At 38.4% G+C, this 22,433-nt stretch overlaps 3 protein-coding genes across 4 annotated transcripts in view; all 3 read right to left on the minus strand.

Annotated features, from left to right (window-relative positions):
- Window positions 1-821: 821 nt before the first annotated feature.
- Window positions 822-3,571, minus strand: LOC100749554. The gene is made up of 5 exons (XM_033319317.1): window positions 2,431-3,571; window positions 1,815-2,195; window positions 1,377-1,478; window positions 1,136-1,291; window positions 822-1,058 (listed from the first exon to the last, which is right to left on the minus strand). The coding sequence occupies exons 1-5, from the start codon at window positions 2,722-2,724 to the stop codon at window positions 1,002-1,004; spliced, it is 990 nt and encodes a 329-aa protein (XP_033175208.1). The 5' UTR covers window positions 2,725-3,571; the 3' UTR covers window positions 822-1,001.
- A 37-nt stretch (window positions 3,572-3,608) lies between these two features.
- LOC100746810 lies at window positions 3,609-6,586 on the minus strand. The gene is made up of 6 exons (XM_024365683.2): window positions 5,928-6,586; window positions 5,435-5,841; window positions 4,355-4,454; window positions 4,120-4,221; window positions 3,803-3,961; window positions 3,609-3,733 (listed from the first exon to the last, which is right to left on the minus strand). The coding sequence occupies exons 1-6, from the start codon at window positions 6,222-6,224 to the stop codon at window positions 3,677-3,679; spliced, it is 1,122 nt and encodes a 373-aa protein (XP_024221451.2). The 5' UTR covers window positions 6,225-6,586; the 3' UTR covers window positions 3,609-3,676.
- A 5,712-nt stretch (window positions 6,587-12,298) lies between these two features.
- LOC100746922 (cuticle protein 7-like) overlaps window positions 12,299-22,433 on the minus strand; it is an 85,341-nt gene continuing 75,206 nt past the window's right edge. For both annotated transcript variants that reach the window (XM_033319318.1, XM_033319320.1), the window contains one exon: window positions 12,299-14,673. In XM_033319318.1, coding sequence (XP_033175209.1) covers window positions 14,612-14,673 — 62 coding nt within the window. In that variant the 3' untranslated portion in view covers window positions 12,299-14,611. The remainder of the gene's footprint in view (window positions 14,674-22,433) is intronic.

The raw sequence follows: 22,433 nt of genomic DNA on the forward strand, positions 1-22,433 counted from the left end.
CATTGGCATATAATTGGTTTGTACGTACGAGAAATTTAATAAATTATTACACTGAAGAACAAGTTTTATCGGTTTGCGATTTTCTTCACAGTAGGCCGCTGCCAGCTGACTTGACGCTAATCATTATTGCTTGCATTATACATTAAAAGTATGTACCGCATTAGACACGTGCAAAGGGTAGTTATCACGCAACGGAGTTAATATTCGCGAAAGTCAAGAAGCGTTCGTTAAAATAAAGTTGCACACGTACAATGTTATATGCACATTCAGTCACACAAAAGTTTGTTTGCGATATCTGCTCGAAGCTACGGACCACGTCCTTTTTCCTGAAGCGATCTTCTTACATCGAATCCAAAAAGCACCGAAAATGTTCTGAAATATACTGTAAGTAATGCAACGAGAAGAGAAATGTGAACGATTATGAACACAATCTTTAACCATAACTGACATTGAAGAAGCTCGATGCTTAGAAATTTTAGGTTTCGATTTCCCGGTAAATAATTCTATTAATATTATATATTTGATATTAAAGAAATATATTCAACAAAATGTTCTTACTGCTTGCAGTTCAGACGAAATAAATCTATTGCAACTTTTCGCGTGGTTCTTCCACTCTGATAATAAACGCATGTTTAATTATGGTACTTCATTCGAAGCAATAAATTTTACTACTGCCATTATTGTGTTGTCATATGTTCTTTAAGGTATGTAAGTTTATTCATCTATTTTTCATCACAGAATTATTCCATACTTTGTTATAATACAAATTTTGTCAACGACTTAGCACTGTTAACTGTGCGCATTTAATTAGACATATTTCATAGGTTTCATAATTATACTTTGATAATAGTTTTTATTCGTACATATATTTGTGTGTTATATCCATAAAATACGATGTTATTACACAATTAGTTATAAAATTTAGTAACATTAATCACGATTATTACAACGAATGTTCCTTTATACGAATAGAACCACATTCAGAACACATCCATCCTGGATTAATTGTGTATCATAACGCGCAAAGTAGTGAACATGGAGAAGGCATTGGACAGGTACTGAAATATTGTAAACTTGCCATTTATTCAAGATCTTTGAATAATTTTCTCATCACAATTATGGCACGCGAACTTACCGAACAGTAGTAACGCAAAGAGAGCTCTGGCACTATGCATGCGATTGAAAGCGTTAGCGGTTGTCGATATATTAACACATTCAGTAGACTTTTCTGCATTCTCAATTTCTGTTCATACCATGTTGAGTTATATATACTTTGTGGAGCGTCCATACTCTAGAAATTATGAAAAATTAACTGATTTTAAAAAAGTGAACATTTGTATTTCTCCAGGACATAGAAACCACATTTTTGTTACTACCATATCTTTCAAATAATCAGCTGGCCACGCGTATAAGTAAATTTCCATAAGTACAGTGACACATACGCCTATAAACTGTAGTTTCACAAATAGAGGTACATTCTATTTAAATAAATTATGTCATTAATGTCATAATTAAATAGTAGCATCATTTTACGTTACATTACACTATATGTAAAATGTGATAAATTTATGTAAAATTTGTGTATATAAAATGTGATAAATTTATAAATTTCACTTACTACAAGCACCATAAGAAAACACAGAGTAATACCAAACGTGGCTACTCCAATGGCATACAGTACCAAAAATCGAAAACTATTAAACACTTCTTCCGCGTATCTAGAAAAATATTACTAAAACATAAATGCATCGTTTGATACACGCATTACCTTTCAAATACTATCTTTACCTTTTTAAATGTAATTGTTTCTTTACGCAAACAACCAACGCATCGAAGTCTGTGCTCCTCTCCAATTCCGCGGCTAAACACTCAAATCTCGCTACCGTAAACCAAAGTAAAAGCGCCCCAAATGAGCTTACGCATACGTGTGCAGCGGTTTGAATACAAAGGCAAGCATGGTGCATATATATGATAATATACATTGATGTATAATTGATAGGAAATGGATACTCCGCATCAAATGGGAGAGAAACTGGCAAGATTATAGGTCGTAACGAAAAACAAGTCGCTGTCACATACGTACATGCCATGGAACCACCGCAGAAAACATAGCATTTCTTGATGTACTTGTAGAAAATTTTTTTCTCGTATTGTTGTGCTTCTTTAACATAAGTCATCATTTCCTCGACTGTACGCTGTAACGCGTAATTAAAACACATTGGTTTAATTTTAGGCAAGTGTGTAGAATGGGGCACGTCACACCGATTTAGATAAGTTTGAAATATGTTGTTAAGATTAATCTTATCGCTTCTGATACTGCAGCACATACTCGAAAAGATCCCAAGCTTATCGGAATCGGTGAGATGTCTCGTATTCTAAACAATTACATACCGAGTTTTACGTCAAATGATGATCGAAATTAAAGCTTACCTGTAGAGAATCGTGCTTGATGAAGCATATAAGAGTCTGGAAAATATTTTGAGACACTCCTAATAAAAGGCACATACAGGAAGAAGTAATGACGATATCATTTAAGTGCAAATAAATCGAATATAATATTGGCATAAATAGCAAACAGCCACTAATACCGCTACAGATTTGTAGAATCTTGAAACAAAAGATTTTATTTCTGTTGCTATTGATAGGAAGTGGCCAACAAAGGCTTATCACTACGCTGAGCCAAGTAATATGTATAACTTTCTCTGCTGTTATTTGTTTCAACATAACTATATAAATTGGTTGCCTTATGAATCCAACGAAGTAGATAGAACCGACACGATGGTGTGATATATTACAAACTATCGAGAATATATGTAACCAAAGTGCTTTGAAAGCAACTGAGTATTCACAGATGTTACTTGAATATAATTACTGTAGACGTACGAGAAATTCAATAAATTATTACATCCAAGAATATGTTCCACCGGTTTGCGATTTTCTTTACAGTAACGCGCTGCTAGCTGACTTAACGCTAATCATTATTGGTTGCATTATACATTAAGAGTACGTACCGTGTTAGACAGGTGCAAAGGGTAGTTATCACGCAACAGGGAAAGTAAGAAAACGTTCTTCGAAAAAGAATTGTATACGTGCATAAAGTCGTGTGTATATTCAGTTATACAAATACCTGTTTATATATCTACACGAAGTTGCAGTGCACGTCCCTATTTCTGAAGCGATCTTCTTACGTTGCCACTCGAAAGGACCAAAAGTGCTATTACAAACGTGTATAGAAATGTCGCGAAATATACTGTAAGTGACGCAAACAGAAAAATACATGTGAACGTCGATGGACACAGATCTTACAATTAGCTAAAACTGGTATTAAAGAAGTTCAACGCATCGAAACTTTAAATTAATCGGTAAGACATTCTACTAGCACTAACGTTACCAGGCCCGATGAAATGGTTTCAAAATCTAATTTCAAGTTCTACATTCATTATTATTTCTTTTGTTCGTCTAATTTCGTTACGTAATATTAACAAAACATGTTATATTAACAAAAATTGAGAAATTGATCTATGTTGGCCTGATAATGGCCTGGTAAAGTTAGTGTTAATATATCTAATTCTAAAGAAGCATATTAAGCAAATATTGTACAACTTTCTGTTCGAACGCAATAAATTTATTACATGTTTCAGTAATTTACATATTCAAATAACGTGTATCAGGAAAATTACGATTCAATCATTGATCTCATTGCCATGAAGTAGGACGATACTGTAGTTATAAACTATAAATCATTTTACCAAATAATTATATCTGATTTTTTGAGAATTACTTCTGAAAGTAACATGCTTACGTTTGCGAAATATTCCAAGGTAAGAGGCGGTAGTAAACCACTCATTCTAATGAGTAGCGGTTTTTGACTTCTCTGCATCATAATAAGCATGGAGCTTTTCATGTCTTTTGGCTTTCCTAACCATTGAACGTCGGTGATCGACTTTGCGAACTGCACACTCTGCAAATAGAAGTTTAGCTTCAATTATCAAGCTAAAAATTATGGGCTTTGGAATCGAGGAAAGTAGAATCTCGTTTAATTGCAAAGAAAATGTATGAAGACGATGTCGATGCCAGATGAGATGATGTTCTATCAACGTTACTATTTGGTTGGCTTACACTTTCTTTTAAATCGTCCGCTGGCCAGGAGATGACGTACAGGCGGGTACAACCAGACACCACAAAAGAAAGATACTGACTCATTACGGCCAATGATTGATTCTGAATGTTATTATAAAAATATTCATTTAAAACAGCTCGATTTGTGATACATTAAGATCCCATTCCTTGCTTATTTATTACGCTACGCTACGAATGGTGCAGAAAGGAAAACTGTCGAGCAGGCCAGACTCACGTAAATCAGAGGGAAAGCTCCGCATATCACAGCGCTTCCCATCGTGGCGTTCGTTTTGAATAATAAAGTCTCAACAGTAGCTTTAGTATCCTCCACAAATCTGACCATGACACGGTCTCAATTTACTTAACTCGGTAAAGATTTAACTCTCTGGCATTGTTTATTCTATACCTTTAAATGATAAATGCAGTACGATGCACTGCATCATGCATTGATTCAACGCAGTCAATGAAATATTGATTACATAAAAGAAAAATTCGGCTGTTTTCTTAAACGATTATTTGATAGATATTTAATAACAAAGTGATAACACGAGATAATAGTACAAAAATTGAAATTCATGTTTAGACGAAGCTACTGAATATGTCGATACAATCTATTAGTTCGATAAATTAGCAAAATATCGCGATTGTATCATAGAGCATATGACATTTATACGGAGTGGTTGGTAACTGGTGGTACAAGCGGAAAGGGGGTGATTCTACGAGAAAAAAGAAGTCGAAAATATAAAACAAAAATTTTTTTCTTAATTTTTTTTTTTAATTTTTCCATCGAGATAACGATCTACAGTGAGATCCGTTATAACGAGACGTGATAAAGTGCACGCGTACCGAGCGAAAATTCAAAGTCGATTTTCTCGAAAACAAAATCTCGAACGAAAAATTTTTATTCTATATTTTCGACTTCTTTTTTCGCGTAGAATTACTTCCGCTTGTACCACCAGTTACCAACCACCCTGTATATGTATATTTATTAGAAATCAGTCAAATGGTGTTGTCACCCTGAGGAGAACACTTGGAAGAAACGATGTGCGTGTGAGAGGAGTGCATTTCTTACCCCTATGCTACCTTGGATGTTATCTTCAGAGCGATTGACAGTAAGTATTTTAAAACCTAATTCGCTTCATAGTCAGTAGCCTGTTTTTCAAACCATTATTTCCTTACTATGCTTTTCAATTTTCTTAAATATCTGATTAACTTAATTTTTTCAAATATTTCATTGTGCGCTGTTCTATTGCCCAAAGGTTACATTAAGACTATATTTGTATGTATATCTTAATAGAAAAGAAATTTATCTTACCCTATTATTTCTTGGTGTTCCTTGATACAGCTTACCAGTATGTCAGAACTATTCACGTGCCGTAGTTTCATTCTTAGTATGTCTAGTCTGGCTGCGGAGAAACTGAACAAAACAGCGATCGTGAAATCAACGCCAATGCAGAATGCCGTTTGAAAAATGCAGTAAACTTGGTTAACGTAGACCATGCAATATATTCCGAGTGATTCGGTGGAAAATGGAAGCCATCCATCTGCTGGTAATTCTTGGGCCGAGAAGAAAGGCGCCAAACTAAATGAGATCGCGGTTGTGATATATCCCATTGCAGTTACCGAGAGAAATTGCTTGTAACGATCCATGTATCTTTCTATTGCCTTAGTCTCATGTTCACTGGCCACTTCCAGGAATGCTTTAACTTTTCCTATCAGAACCTGAATTGATTAAAAAAATCGACAAACTTTTTTAACATATCTTTATTGTGAAACATCGTTAAACTCGTGCTTCAAACCCAAATAACCTGTAGTTGAGCGTTATTCCTTCTACAAAGAATCAAATCGAAGAGCACCTCCAGTAGAGCTGTTACTTCGGAGACAGTTTTCATTAAAATAGGTATATCGTGTCGAAAGTGAAAGATAGCGAACACCAAGGATATCGTTAGGAAAATAACATTTAATATCGCAAACGACCATCGGATGTTGCGAAAAAAGATTTGTTTCTTATTATTATTCGGATCAATTGGCCAGGTGCACGTGAACATTCCAGCCAATTCCACTATGTACAGTACTTGACGAATGTTCACGTTAAACATGCTCATTTCACTGAATGTTCTTTAGAAACATGGAACACCGAACGAAATAACTTTTACCCTGATGTAAATGTTCGTAAAACAGCGGCCAACGAAGATCAATAAATTATTCTCATTAATCATTCAGTGTAGGACTATTACATATCACACGCAGAGTATCCGGAAAACCCGAGTTATTATTTCCCAGTAAAGGGTCCGTTTTGTAGTTTCCTCGATGTTCCAAGTAGTGTTTTATAACGTAATTGCTGGATAGTAACGAAGATTATAGGGAACGGGGTTGGTCTATGCACGATACAGATGTTATCATCTATACGTATATCTTTCATATTCGATTATTTCACTCTCTGTTGCATCCATACGCAAGTAGTTGCTTCACACTCAAAGTGCTACAATGTTTGAAGGTGTAAAGACTTTATTACTTTAGAGCTTCGGAGCACCACCGAATTCTTTTGCTTTTGAGATATAAAATACTCTTTAGCACGTAAACCTCCGCGGTTAAGATACATGCGATACCGAATCTGTTATCGAGGTTTAGTTTATCCCAGTATAGTAATCCAATTGAAACCTGCAGTAGTAGAATACGACTTATCTATACCACACATTTATGCTGCTACCCTATGCGGCACGGTAAATCCGAATATTTGCTCACCTTATCGCGTGACTTTTCATTCACCTCCTAAGCTTTACAATTCGAGACGTGTTCCGACTTCTTATCACTGCCAATAGTAAGGTTTACCTCTATGTGATATTGTATTGTCGACGGTAGGTAAAATCGTACTTACCGTACAATGAAAACATATAGACGATCGATATCGCTCTATATTATCATTCGGGTTACATTGAATAAAATAAAACGAAAATTATTAATGAAATTCTACAAGTATTATAAAAATACTAGTAAATAAATATTCTTACGTAACAATAATAAGTGTAATAATAAAACGAGCGATGCTTAAGTAAATTTTACAGATTATAGGTCAGCGAATTGTCGTACGGAAGGTGAAATGATAAGGAGTGTTCGTGGAACAAACATTTCGAATTCATAATTCATCACTTGTCAATTCGGTAATATTATTGGTTAGTAAATTATTGTGCAATACGATTCTGTGGATAAATTTATCAAGCAAATAACTGATTTATTAAGATAAATCAATAAGCGTGGTTAATTGGCAGCAGGTATATCTATTGAATGATTTCAGATATAAAAAGATTCGGGCAAGGTGTTTACTATTTATTCACTGGAGATGAATAAAAGTACGCGTTGTAACTTTACATATATACGACCGACAAGAAAATTTTCACGGTGAGTAGCTTTGAAATTCCTGAGTAAGCTTCTACGTTTCTATAAAAGTTGGCGTTTTCACGCGTTAACGAGACGTTTTGAATTTGCAATGCAATGAAAGAAAACATTGCCGAGTCGGGTAACGACCCGATCATACCTCGCGAAAGTCTCTGGTTATATCAAATTTGATATTATTATTCGCGCCAGCCTTATGTATACGGTTTATTTTACTACATTGTCCTATGCTCTTGGAAATTTTTGCTCTTTAAATTAGTTGTATTCAACTCGATTGAATTGCAAAATGTAATGAATATTCGACGTTATCCTTTGTAAACGAATATAGAAACTCTCTTGTTTCAAGCTTGTTTGGAGTTTGTGTAATTACAAACGCCAATGCAAGTGTAATACATTACGAATTAGATTGCTGAACGCGAATGACATGTATCTGTGACACAAGTTCGAGCGCTTATACGGAATTTACAGTGACGAATTTCTATACTTCGTTGTGTGCAATTACACGTTGGACTAACAGAGTCGTCAAGGAAAGACGTAGCATGGCAGTATAAGTGGCGGCGACAAGAGTCAAACGTTAATCCTTCGATCTAATTTTAAAACAATTTCCCTATTCTCCCGCCATATGATATTCCGTTTACGAAAGTAGCGAACTGGAAAAAAGAAACAACTACCGGACCAAGAAAATATTTGCGATGTACGATAAAAAATGAAAAATGAATATCCATCGAAGTTAAAACATCGTACGTGTTAAACTGACTGAATCGATGAAACATATTATCAGCAATTTCAATTGCTCCCATGATGTCGTAGCCGGCCAAACGAATCGGAAAGCATCGTGTTTCTCAACGTCCCGTAGTAATATGATAAATTCTGCCGATCGATTTGTTCAATCGTGTACTGATATTCCATTAAACGAAATGGTCGCGCGTCCTGCGTAACTAAACGCGAACAGCGTGATCGGTAACGATGGGTCCACGTTTTTATTTCAAACCACTCGACTATTCGATGCCGCGACTGCATGGCCGAAATTATTATTCAATAACCGGCTTTAACAAACACATGCCGATGCATCCTAGTAATTATCCGAACCGACGTTCTCCAAAATTTCATTCCCCAAAATTACAACGCGAACATAGTCCACACACCGTTGTGTTCGTTGCCATACCGTTATCGACAACATATAACGACGTTCAAACACTATTATCGAGTTTAAAAGACTATTCGATCTATACTGGCTGATCCTTTGCTAATCGTAAAACTTTACTCTCGAATCAAAATCGGTGTGCATGTATCATACATGATATTACGTTTAATTCTGCGTTAACGGTACTAACAGCGAGTGGACAGTAGCGTTTCATCGTAATGAGGATAGAAAATTTGTATAACGAGGACACCGGTGGACATCGTATTTCCCATATGAAATTCCCTATGAAATTGATAATTGCGGTTGACTCGGATTCGCTCATTCGTTCAATTCAATTCAACAAGATAGACGAACTGGTTTTATGAAAATTGAGATCTGTATTTTACATAATTTTACATATTTCATAACAATTTACGTATTTACACATTTACACATTTGACAACATTTTATACTACGATGGTCGTGTTGTCCCCGTGCTTTTGGTCAATGCTCAGCACTATACGACTTGATTTAGCAAGTCTCTTTTACAGAATTTGCTAAAAAAGATAGAAGGTATGAATTAGTACTCGAAGTATCGTATCCTTAAACGAATAAAAACATACGAATTATTTTATTTGACACAAGACGCTACCACGTGATACACGACGAAAATTAAACTGATAAAATAGAAGACAGAAACAAAGCGATTTCATTAGCCAGCTCGATTAACCTTATCACCCTCTGAGAATACGTTCTTTCATTAGTGCAAAATACGTTCTATACCGTCTATAGCGTGACGTACCGTCGATATCGAGCAAACGACTAGGACAAAGAACGTACATTTCACAAGATGGCTAAAACGCTCCTTTCTTTTTATAGGATACCTACTAGTAAATGAGCGTGGGAAGAAGAACGACTAATACGAGCGCAGTCGTGCAAGCCGTTACCGTTAGAAGAATCTCCGAGTCTGATAACGTGTCAACAGTGTTCTTCATTGTAATTTCCTGCGACATATGAGAATTCTAATCAACGATGGAGCGCAATTTTTCTTGGTCACGGAGAAGACAAAGACCCTCGATCGAGTTTCAAAGTGTTAACGAGCACGATTAGAATTCCCAAGAGGCTCTGCGCAAGAAAACCTTAATCTCTTAAGTAGTGATAACACAACGAAACTTTATAATCCAGTTTTCGATGCAAATATTCTCCGGGGCGCGGTCTTCGTCCCTTCGTTTCTCTCGTTTCCGAACCAGAAGATAGCCGGGCCTTTGTTTCGTTGAACCGAACGCGGGGGCAACCGAAACAAACAAAATTTCAACGTTTTCCTATTCTTGCCGACGAATCGGTCTATAATTAACTAAACGAGTAAAACTTTGACCATTCTCTTTCGCTACGTCCGCTGAAACACCAAAGATTTGTTTCGCAAATCGTATTGATCCCATGGTAAGTCACGACTTCTTTGAGTTATATCGTAATACGTTTGTCGTATCAAAGCTGGACATCGATTCATTAGAATATAAACACGAAGCTTAACAGCGCGACAGAGAGACAATGCTCAAGGAAATAGGAAAGGCTACAGGGATTGTGATTGTTAGGAAAAAAAGATGTTCTATGAGAATCATAAAAGTCCGGTATTCGTACGAATTTTTCTTACAGGCAAACAACTGAAATAACTTTCTCCAACGAAATATTTGCTCTTTTGTCAATAGCAAGAAAAGCTGAATGTACGAATATCGAAATTGGAATCTCCTAGCGTAGTCCATGACGCCACATTTCCATAAAGTAAACATCTATATAGATACCGATCAACATTTTTTCTGTGACACGCTCGCAAAAGGCCCAATAATAATTTTACCGACATTTTCGGCGGCTCATTTCCAACGCGACCATATTATAACTAAAATTGAAACTCTGTCCCGATTCGAAAATCGAATCGAGGGAATATTTTTCGATTTTACGATCCCTACAAAGGGAAAATTGTAAGAATTCCATTGCTATCGCGAGAAAATAAGGCACAATCTCACGATCTCGAGATCTCTCACGAAATTATGTTAAAATATTTGTTGGCCAGCCGCTTGTCTCGTTGTTCTCGTTAAAAGTTTGTCAGATAGGACGGTTCTTTCGTTTATTATTTAACTTGCCTTGTTAAAATCATGTGACCCGGAAACGTAATATCAGCCGCATAAACAGCTTAATCACGCGATAACCGGGAGCGGACTTTCGACGCGCAGAACTTTACGAGGTCGTGTGCGCGCACCAACCAACAGTTATGCAGACGACGAAAACCAGAGAAGTTTCGGCTTTAAAGCTCCCCGAGGAGAGCGTTCAACGCCTACTGGAACCTAAGGTTTCCTTCCTTTCCAATTTTACGCCAATTGCAAGAAGACGGCTGCCGACGACATTTAACTCTCGGAACGTCTCTGCTTTCCTCGCTAACTCGCCTGTATTTACGTGCCGACGAATATTTCGCAACACTCGCTGTCATGAATTACCTCGTGCGTTGTAAGTATTCACTATACTCTCTGGAAATCTAACGAAAATTTGTTTGAAATTAGGCAACAGAGTTTGCATGACTATTAATGAATTCCTATAACCATGCTATGGTGGATGGAACAGAAAATAGAGTACAAGCGTGCCGAAAGTGCGTAATTAATGTTCGTACAATTAAACGTGTTAAAAACGTGTAAATACGTACCGTGGATTTTGCTGTGAGACAAAGAACAACAGATGAGAGGAAAAACAAGAGCGTAGCTGGCGAAAACATTTCGCTCGATAACCGACGACCAAATGCGGAAGTTTCTACCTGTTCTATGGTATTATCTACGTGGGAAAGTTCACGACGGCGATAAAATGATCGATTGACGGATCGACGCTTACTACGTTTGATTTTATTGCTATACTCGCCGACGTGGAAAGAGTATCTTATCTGGCGTAGATAACATATTTTATCTGAATGCTGAACACGCATATATATAGATAGATATATGTAGCACACAGGTGTAGTTTTGTACGAATCAATGGCGAATATTCGGATATATTTGTGATCATGAATGGGAACGAACGTTCCGATTCCCCTTTTGTTTTATATAGCAAAAAGCTAGTTTTGCGTGGACGTGTTATTTATTTCCCTTATTTTGTTCGCCTTGAAGAACGGATATCAGTAGCTCGTTCTTCGTATCATGCAATTACGTTATTAGATTTGTGGATACGCTTACCCTGTGGATTACCGGGCAAATATCTTCTCAGTTCTACTTCTTCAGAGATTGAAATCAAACAGAGAGTTCGTTCGCAACTGGTTCCTACTGGGAACGATGGATCGCCTAATGCATCATCGTTGATTATGTTGTATAATTGGAAAGGCAATCGTTTTTCGTGGCCTGGGATTTCACCGAAGCTTTACGACTCTACGAAACAATTTCGTTGTTATAGATCGTACATATCTTTTGAAGAGATATTTATCAGAAACACGGTGATGATAATTCACGAGTCAATAATTAGTAATAGTCAATAATTTTTCTATGAAAAAACAGTAGAAATAAGATATATCGTATTACTTTAACATAAATTTTTCAAATTCGGCTTTTATCACTCTGCATGTATATCTATAGGTGAATGTTTGAAGATGAGTGCACCATAAAAGAAAAAGCGAGTTATTCCCCTTTTGTTTTATATAGCAAAAAGCTAGTTTTGCGTGGACGTGTTATTTATTTCCCTTATTTTGTTCGCCTTGAAGAACGGATATCAGTAGCTCGTTCTTCGTATCATGCAATTACGTTATTAGATTTGTGGATACGCTTACCCTGTGGATTACCGGGCAAATATCTTCTCAGTTCTACTTCTTCAGAGATTGAAATCAAACAGAGAGTTCGTTCGCAACTGGTTCCTACTGGGAACGATGGATCGCCTAATGCATCATCGTTGATTATGTTGTATAATTGGAAAGGCAATCGTTTTTCGTGGCCTGGGATTTCACCGAAGCTTTACGACTCTACGAAACAATTTCGTTGTTATAGATCGTACATATCTTTTGAAGAGATATTTATCAGAAACACGGTGATGATAATTCACGAGTCAATAATTAGTAATAGTCAATAATTTTTCTATGAAAAAACAGTAGAAATAAGATATATCGTATTACTTTAACATAAATTTTTCAAATTCGGCTTTTATCACTCTGCATGTATATCTATAGGTGAATGTTTGAAGATGAGTGCACCATAAAAGAAAAAGCGAGATATCGCATCTATATGCAAAGAATGTTACGCGTTTTAGCGATCAAGTGCATCCCCTCGATATCACCATAGGAAGCCACCGTGTTTCGAAACGAAAAAAGGAAAAAGAAAAAATAGAAAAATGGTGAATCGATCGAGAGAAAGAGAGGCAGAGGAAGAGAGAGAGAGAGAGATAGAGATAGGGAGGGAGGCGAGGAAAAAGCAAAAACTGCACGGATACATCTGTTTCCGGCACTTTTTGCTTCTCATTCCGCCACTGAAGGCTCAAAGGACACCACCGGAAATTCCATACGCGCGCTGCCTATCGCCACCACCCCCTGGTCAATTTCCTCTCTTTTTATTTTACCGCCAATTTACATTGCACTCCCTGCCGAGCCCCGCTTCGTTACTGCTCACTGACCAAAGTTAATGGAATAACCGACGAATCGGTCAACTCGATTTTTTTTTTTTTTCTTACCTATCCTCGTTCAAGCGTGCATAACCGTGTGCACGGTTTCGGTTGAACGCGGTATGCAGTAACTTTACATTTGATACAAGAAATTTGATCAGACCTTGCCACGTTATACGCTCAAATTATAAATAAAATTAAAGCTCTAAGTATAGATTAGGTGGGAGAACTTGGAAACGGAAAAAAAACAAAATTAAGAAATTGGATAAAAGAAAACGTTGAACTCTTTCATTTAGCGCGACAAAGTTACAGAGCTTCCTAGCGAAAGGATACAGGAGGAGAACAACGTGTAAAGTTAAGCAAAATGTACGCGTCTAGTGCTCATATTCCGGCTGCAGCGGCGCGAGCGCGCCAATTTGAAGACAAAAGGTGGGAGAGACTGAAAAAGCTTGTGCGTTCTAATACAGACGCTAGGAACACAATATTTCCACACTTCTGGTTTTAAAAACTCTGATTGTATTTACGCTGGTACGTGACTGTTTGTATATACGTGTAATGAAACTAGAAGAATACCGATAAAACGAACACGCCATACACAGGGTAAAACGAACACGATAAGGAAAACGTTTGCTAGTATTCCCTTGCGGATTCTACAGACGCACGAGTAAAAATTAAATTAAAACAATGGTGGATCGTGCGTAAAACGCGTTAATCTCTTCTTTCTCTTCCATTATTCTTGGTTTCTCTCTTTTCTAACTTGGTCGTTCAGTAAAATATTATCGTACCTTTGATCGAAACCAGTTCCACCTCCTCGAAATATAATTGCTCATTCAATGATCATTCAGGGGTTCGCACGCCGATGATATACAATCGACTGTTCGTTTCATTTGGTTCGCTGGTATATAACGTTAAAACCTTCCCCTTGCCATATTGTAAATTACCTTTCTTTGCCGTGGGATGTTTCCGTTGTATTTAGCCGAATAAAAATAGCGTTTCCCATTTCAAAAGACAAAGGATAACGCGGTTCTTCCTTTCGTTTCTTTCCTTTTTCTCCTCTGCTTCTTACCTTGGTGAACGTATCTTCGCGCGTCGCATTAAGAACGATATCTATATTTTCTCCCTTTCCTATTCCATGCATATTCACTCAGGGACAAACTAGATTTTCTTGGCGCCGCGGAAGTTCCCGCGGCAAAACGGGACAAAACTTTTTTCCCTGATGAAAGAACGCTCATCGCCTTTATTACGCTCTGATGCAAGACCCGTGTACGCAGTCTCTCTCCCGTTGGATTCGAAACTTCCACACCTGCCCCGATCTGCCCCGTCGTCCGACTATTTCATCGGATTTTCTCCTCTTCCTATCTATACCGGTAATGAAGATTTCCTGCGATGTCTCTGGAGATGCAGTGGTTTCCTGAAGGATTCTACGATCACAAGCAAATACGTTGTTTCTCTGACAAGAGAGAAAAAAGAAATATCAGCTACGAAGAAAAAGGAGAGAGAGAGAGAGAGAGAGAGAGAAAGACAGCGATCGTTTCGCTTATCAATTTCATTTAATCCAACGTTTCCTTGCCGTTTGTTGCTTTCGATATATTACAAATTGTTTCACTGATCCCCACGAGAAGCCGCTTGTCCAGCGAACAGAGAAAATACTCGGGTTTTCCATTCCATAAAATTTGATAAAGTAAGACGTCGGTACCGAGACTCGAGGGAATTCGCCGTTACCGTGAATCGAAGGTGATACAAGTTAGTCGATAGCAGACTCGATCATATCGATGATATACCCGCTAGACAACCGAGAGACAGCTTCTAAAAGTCATAGTCACGCGACGAGTTCTACTCGTTTGTCTCGTTAATTTAATCGATGCGTTACAGCGATTATATTCACTGTGTTGTGTTCTGAAAGTTTAACAAAGTATGTGTTTACCTATCACATAGTCGGTGTTTCATGACGGATTGCAAACCTCGCTTTCAGCTTTTACCTTCCCACGTCAAACTTTGATTTTTACCAGACGATTCGGTTTCATACCAGACGATACGTAAAGAGAGCAAGAAGGCGTGTATTGAAAAAAGAAGATCGTTTGAATTGACGAAAGTCAGTTTTCGCTTGCAATTCCATTACGAACGGAGCCCAAGTAAACTTGCAACTGGAGATCGTTGTGCATATTGCGAGTCAAACGCCCCTAGAATTCAACTGATGAAGGATCTCTGGTAAGCAGATATACATTAGGTAGTAAGCAGACAAGGTATGTATTCCGTTACCCTCGAATGTAATCGAAACACAGAGTAGTCTGTCGAAATTCAATATTGTGTGTGCTGTTAAACAATTTGTAACACGATTCCAAGAGTAATTGATCTCGCAGTCTCGCACATATTATACGCCGTTTGAAAATTAATATTATCGTCTTGATAATACTTTTTTCAGATCTCGAGTAGAATTCAATCGACGCTATTCCACACCGGCATGACTGTAAGTTGAATCCATTCGAACTTGCCATTTCACAATTTTTGTCATACACGTCTGAGAAGCGTGAAATATCTTAGAGGTAGATGGAGGTCGGTTTCGTTCAAGAAACGATCGTCCGCAGTTTCATAAATTAACGAGTGCATGCGGATGACACGCTGTATCAAGTATATCAAAACTTTTCTACACTATCCTACTCTATATCTCTTACCAGCACAGGATCTGACTTAACGAAAATTATTACAGCGGTCAACCAAATTTCAAACGAACAAAAAAATCTATGCAGAAGGAAAGATTAAAAATGTAGAGAGAAAATGCTGGGAAAATGTTGAAGCGTTGTTGCAACCACGCGCAAGAGCGCGTAAGTAGCACTCTGAAGGGAAAGTAATTAGAACGAAGATGTATTAAATTTTCTACGTGGCGGAAAAACATTTAATTGCTATTTAAAATGCACGCGGTTTAGACATAATCTTTGATTTATGATTTGCAGTTGGCCGCGATGTACTTTAATATGCACCAAGCTTTTTTAGCCCGGCGAAAGAGAAATAGCGTTCATTCGACCCACATACACGCACGAATGACGGACCAAGTAACAAAAATGTATCGTAAGCGCGAGCGAAACGACGACAGAGTTAATGAAAGTAATGAATTTTTATTCTGAAACAGGTGTTTGCTTCTTGGTTGAAGAAGATATATATATTTAATCTCGGAGTTCTGAATTTATCGTTCGACTGCAAGCATCGGTACGACTATTTCCGTATATTGTGGCCATAGATCAAACTTTTGGCTATGTTATCGTATTTATTTGCGTGAAATTCATTAGCCAGGATAATTAATGATTAATCGTAGGGTCGGAGCGATACGCGTGTAATTAGTTGAAGCTACTTCTAATCATTGAATCATCGATAGCTCGGTCTGTGCCGGGTATTAATTGCGTATTAGTTACGCTCGACATTTTATTAACGATGGAGAAATGATCCGGCCGATATCGCGAGAACGATCAAGTTGGAAGACAAATAATCGTTTAATAAGATTCGTGGAAGATCGATCGGAACGCAATTGAATAGAACTTTATTCGTTAGAAAGTAGAACGTGTCAGACGTGACGAGAGATACATACGTTTGCAGATTAAGCCGCGACAAGGATTGTCCGTACAAAGATTGATGAATTTCCCTGATCTTGACAGAGTTGAAAACGGAATGGTACGATGTCTGAAGTTTCGACAAGATTCACCTCCGTGACATTTCTCTTTGACCCTATAGATGGCCAGGATCTCGGGGTAGTTAGCTTCGGTTTCCATCGATGGGTATTCTTTTCTTTTCCATTGCAATCTCCGTGAGAAAATGAACGACCGGTATCTCTCGGTTCACCAGTCGAACGAGCAAACTTTTCCATTCCTTGGCGTTGATCCGCGATCATTGAGCTACGGGAGACCTCTCAGACGCAGGATATTAAAAGTAGATTAAGATCTCAAACTTCCGATTCTAGATTCGATTCTCTGCCACGGATGGTGCATTATCCGATCGTTATCGGGGTTGGACACCGTGCAAAAAGTCTTGCTGCAAATAAGTTCGGCACGATTGCCAAACGACCTATCAATATTGTAGGAACGAACTCGTCGATAGTTTCATCGTTTCATCGAATAGAAACGAACACGCGAAGAAGCAATTAAACGTTGTGACTCTATAATAACACGAAGTAACTAAAGGAAGAGACTTGATAACGATGTTTAAAATTCGATGTCCGTGAACGTAAATGACGGTCTGGCATCCGGCGATAAGAGAAAACTAAGGAAATACTTTTAAAGCGTTATAACGCGGAATCTGTTCACCGTGTTCGACTATATCTCTCTGTTTTTGGAACCCGATCGATGTCGTGCATAAAGCTTCTCATTTATACACAGCGACGCGCCGCCGCCAGCGCCGTTATTCCCGCGATAATTATACGCGTGAAATCAAATTAATAAGAGTAAAGATCCAAGTGGCACCATTAAAATTTTACGATTGGTCGGTGGAGTTTATAACGAAGGTTTTCATAATTACGGGATTTTTAAAAAGACGCATTTCGTGAGTCCTCGTTAAGTACTAGCCGGCGAACCCGTTTCGTTTCGGAAACTTTAATTCTCTGTTTACCTGTTCACGGCTTTTGCTCGCCCGCCGGTAAACAGCTTGGAACTTTTAATTGCCTTTCCGGAGGTTTTTGCTGGAAACGCAGCGAAAAAGTGAGAATTAAGCTGTTCTCGCGATCAAGATTTTTGATACTGGCCGTTATTGCGGGACGTGACCGTTTTAGCGTTTAGCGTTTAAATCATACCCTTCGACCATTTCTACGGTAAAGCATATCGAGTAGAAAATTGCGGTTCTCAAAGACGAAATTTGACAATTCACGGATACTCGAAAGAACGCAAGAAGATTATCCGAAAGTTGAAGGAGAATCGAAGATCGACTTTAAAATCTTGCCGGATTTTCTATGACGGAATTAGGGGAAGGATCAACGACTGTGTCGACGAATCGGGGCTCGTTCGCGGCAATTTGTTTCACTTTGCGGGCAGACTTGCACCCTTGGCTTGCTTCCGGCTTCCTTTCGATTCTCGTTTAATCTTCGCGATCGAACTTCGATCCTATCATTCGTTCCGCGTAGTCCCTTCGTACACCCGTTCCTTCGTTTTGCGTTTCTTTTATATCGCTACAGACTTTAGGTGCAACTTTGTCGGTTATCCGTCGGAAGGCGATGAAATTTCTTACATCGGGCTTCTTTCTCAGTACCATCAAGAGCAGAGATCAACTCCATTTCCGACTACGGAGCCGAAATAACGTTTCAAAAATTCTGAAGATTACTTTTCCAGTAGATTTTACGCGTTATTTTCGATTATCGGAAGAATAACTGGTGCTTAAAGACGAGAGCATAGAATATCGGATCCATTCTTTAATCATAAAGAGGTGCCAAAAGTTCTGTCACAGCTTTCGATATATCTGAGAGATACAGCGACTTCGATCTATGCTGCAATGCCAATTTCGGGTAAAAACTATACAAACAGATGGAACATTTCTTATTTTATTCGGCCCTATGACGTGACCGTATAGAGGTGGTTTATGGTCGAACAATTCTTATGATCTACGAGTAATTTTCCAAAGTGGACTCCGTTCTTGGTTCCTTGGCGGTCGGCTCGTGCAAACGTTACCAGAAATATTGCAACGCGGGCAAACTTTCTGGCGAACCGACCGGCCCGAAAATCTTGAGTAAACAGCCACGCACGAACCTCTGCATGTGAACCGTATACCCCGTTCCAACTTGACCCGGTTTAAAATTATGTGAAAGCGTAATTTCGAAAGTAACACATGTATTTCTGTCGACCTGGTTCCCCGATTTAACCAAGAGTATCGAGTTATTCTTTCGGTAAGTGTGTTCCTTGGTTATTCTTGGCGCGCTATCGTCGAAACAAACTGCGACTAGATAACAATCAAGCGTAATTAATCAACTCCGTCTTTTTGGTTTATTCTTCTTGCCTTTTCTTAGTCCCGGGGCACCCCTGTTGAGCGTCAGGCAGACCACCGTGAGGTCTTAGTCGGTGAAGTCCGACACTACCCCGTTGCTTCTCAGAAGAGCGGCGGGATGTCCATGAGGATTTCCCCACGTATAAAAAAGAAAGAAAAAGAAGATAATAATTAAGCAATCCTAATCGAGTGTAATAACATGAAACGTATGCTGTGAAATTCTTTCTCGTTCTATTTGTGGAAACACAGTTGCACGAAGATTATCGCGAGCGGTGAACGTACTCGTGGAGACTAGACTTTCTCGCCGAAATATCAATGGACTGCTGTCAGCAGGGAAAAAACGTGTTTGACCGTGTAGCTGTAACATATTTATGGGGTACTTGGACAGCGGTGCACGCCAAGGCGACGGAAGAAGCATGACGCTGGAAGAAAATTAAACCCGCCAGCGAATCGGATCGATAAGTTGAAAATCGAGGTGCCCTGTGAATACCAGGGGAGCACGACAGAATCACAAGGATGCGGGTGTAGTCGCATTTGCAATCACTACACCGGAATCCAATTCCGTCTATTCGCGACGCTTTCGTTTCTCGTGGCTGTCGAAACGCTACAGAAGAGGCAGCCATCAATCGGCAAACGGCAAGTTACAGGGTTGAAGCCGACGCACGGAATCGGACGATGAGCTTCCGCTCCAGCCGAATCGATTTTCCGTCTGTTCCGCCATAATTTATTTAGAACTGACCCGTTCCTGTACTAAAGAGTAAACGACAATTAGCGGGAACGATATTTCGAGTTTCGCGCTCTGGATCTTGATATACTATATATATAGAATTCCTAGGAAATTCGATCCCACGCGATATCTCTAGTGGCGCTCGTTATCACGGGCCCCGTCCTGTCACGAGCAATTCGATCAATTCAACTTTCCCCGGCGCTCATTAAGCTCGCCACTTATCTTAATGACTTCTTCTTTCATCATTTCTATAATTATGACTGACATATGAGAATGAAATACGAACGATTCGCAGGTATCGACGTACACACATTGCATACATCGAAACGTTTAATTAGGCTTTACACATTAGCTGTATCGTAATTACAGTATGTCGATTAACTATAAATTCGTTTTCATAATTTCATTGGAGATAATGGAATTTTGGCAATTATAATGGTTCTATCGTTTTTATTTTTACGACGTAGAAGTAACAGAAATCATGTAAACGGAGATGAATACGATACAGGAATAATGGAGTTGCCGAATGGTAGGGAATATTTTGCTACCTTGTCCGTACTTTTATCTCGTGTAATGTAATACCTTAGCCAACATTGGTCAACATTGTTAGATCATAAAAGCTTCGGGTCTTTGTGTTTGAATTTTAACTACCAGTGCTGTTGAAACGTCGAATGAAAGAACATCCATAAAACGTGTAAAACGTGTAAAAAACGTAGACGAAACAGAAATGAATATGCAACTATGCCGTCTGTTTCACGCAGGTGATGTTTCAAGCCATTTTTGAAATATGAAAATTTGTTCTGCTCACACGGAACTACGTAGGTTCAGAAGGACGATATTTATGTTCGCAAACGAAGCTTTTGTTTCGTTTCTTCGCACGACGCGAAGTTTTTAATGAAATGCTAAAATTAATCAGTTTCACGTAGCCAAGCACGGATTTAAGGACGGTGCCCGACTTGAGCCTGTGATTGTCGGTTAATTAGCTCGGTAAAATCCTATTTTGTTTCCACCTAAAAAATGAAATAGACCGGACGTCTTTTCTTCGAGTTGTTAACTCTTCCATCCTCCTCCCTTTTCTTTCTTCTTTCTGTACGTTATCTCTGTTGTTCCATTATTATTTTTATTTCGAGAAGTTTATACTCTTGCCATTTGTGTAGGATACCGTTCACAATAAGACGTTTAGAAATTTCAGATCAAACTTTCGTATGTGGGTTGTTGGTGGTGAAAAGTGAAGAAGATACAATTTAAAAAACTTCACAAAGCGGAAGCTGGAGGGGAAGTCGTACTTCCTTGGATCATTCAAAGCTATGCTGGTATTTGACGAGGGAAACGCGCGTCTAAACTTTACGGCGCGCTGTTTCGCACTGTTGTATGACGTTCTTATATCTTTTTCTTCCTTATCTCCTTTCGTTGCACTTTATAAAACGCGACGTACATCGAAAATCTAAGATGGAAGAAACGGAATTAGTAAAGAAGTTAGGGTGAGATGAAGGGGAATTATGGACAACGAAGAGGCAGCTTACTTGTGTAAGATTCATAGTACGAACATACCGCGTGAAGCGAGAACAGTAAAGCGTTTCATTCCTTTACAAACAAATCTTCATTCCGCTGTTTCTCGGCCGTGCTCGAAAAACTAAAGAATCGCTAAATCAAGAGGGCTTTAAACTTGGAAGAAACCACGACACAATAACTTGGAATGAAGTTCGAATTTTACGGCGACTCGTATGAAAGAGAAGAACACAATACCTTGCCCTACGAATTATCTCGTAATTTAAATGAGAGAACGGTGTATTTCTGAATAAATTTGCCTAGCTGAATATTTTGATTTTAATTTTTCCTTTTGTTAGACGAAACAACGGATAAAGCGCTACCGTCATCAGCCAGTTTTCAACGAAGATTCGAATCAGCCGGTGCAAAATATAAATTACTAATGTGTGCAATGAATTCCTAACATCCGTTTCTATGGTAATTTGTATTCCGCTTCTCAAGTGAATGCTCATCCGTATGTAAAAAGCAAGATTTACAGGTTACGCGAAGTATACGAGGGCATGTCGTGAAAGATTCTTGATCGGTTGCATCATTTTCTGATATCGAATGTTTCACTGCCTCTTGGGAAGCTCGAGGCGGCTGGTATCTTGACGAAAGAACAAGTGTTCTTTTCCTCCTTTTTTCCGAGAACATGTTGAGTTCGCTTCGACAAACTAGTGTAACTAAGTTTTAAGATAAAATTAAATTGAGAAAACTGTTTTTACACTACGATATTTGAATTGTACGAGCAAAGTACTAAAATGTACAATTAAATAAAATTCGAACAAACACTGACGCTCATATCAGCTACGTTTCTGCCGAGGCAAAAGAAATTGATTTCTCTGATAACCAATTACAATGATTCGTAAGAGCGCAACATGCAAGGAATATTTATTCTATTCATTCTCTTCTGTTTTCCATCTCATTGGTTTTCTACTTCGTCCGAGAAAGTACACTGAAAATTGTTCGGTA

This window comes from Bombus impatiens, unplaced genomic scaffold, assembly GCF_000188095.3.
Source record: "Bombus impatiens unplaced genomic scaffold, BIMP_2.2 scf_0146, whole genome shotgun sequence".
Taxonomy (NCBI): domain Eukaryota; kingdom Metazoa; phylum Arthropoda; class Insecta; order Hymenoptera; family Apidae; genus Bombus; species Bombus impatiens.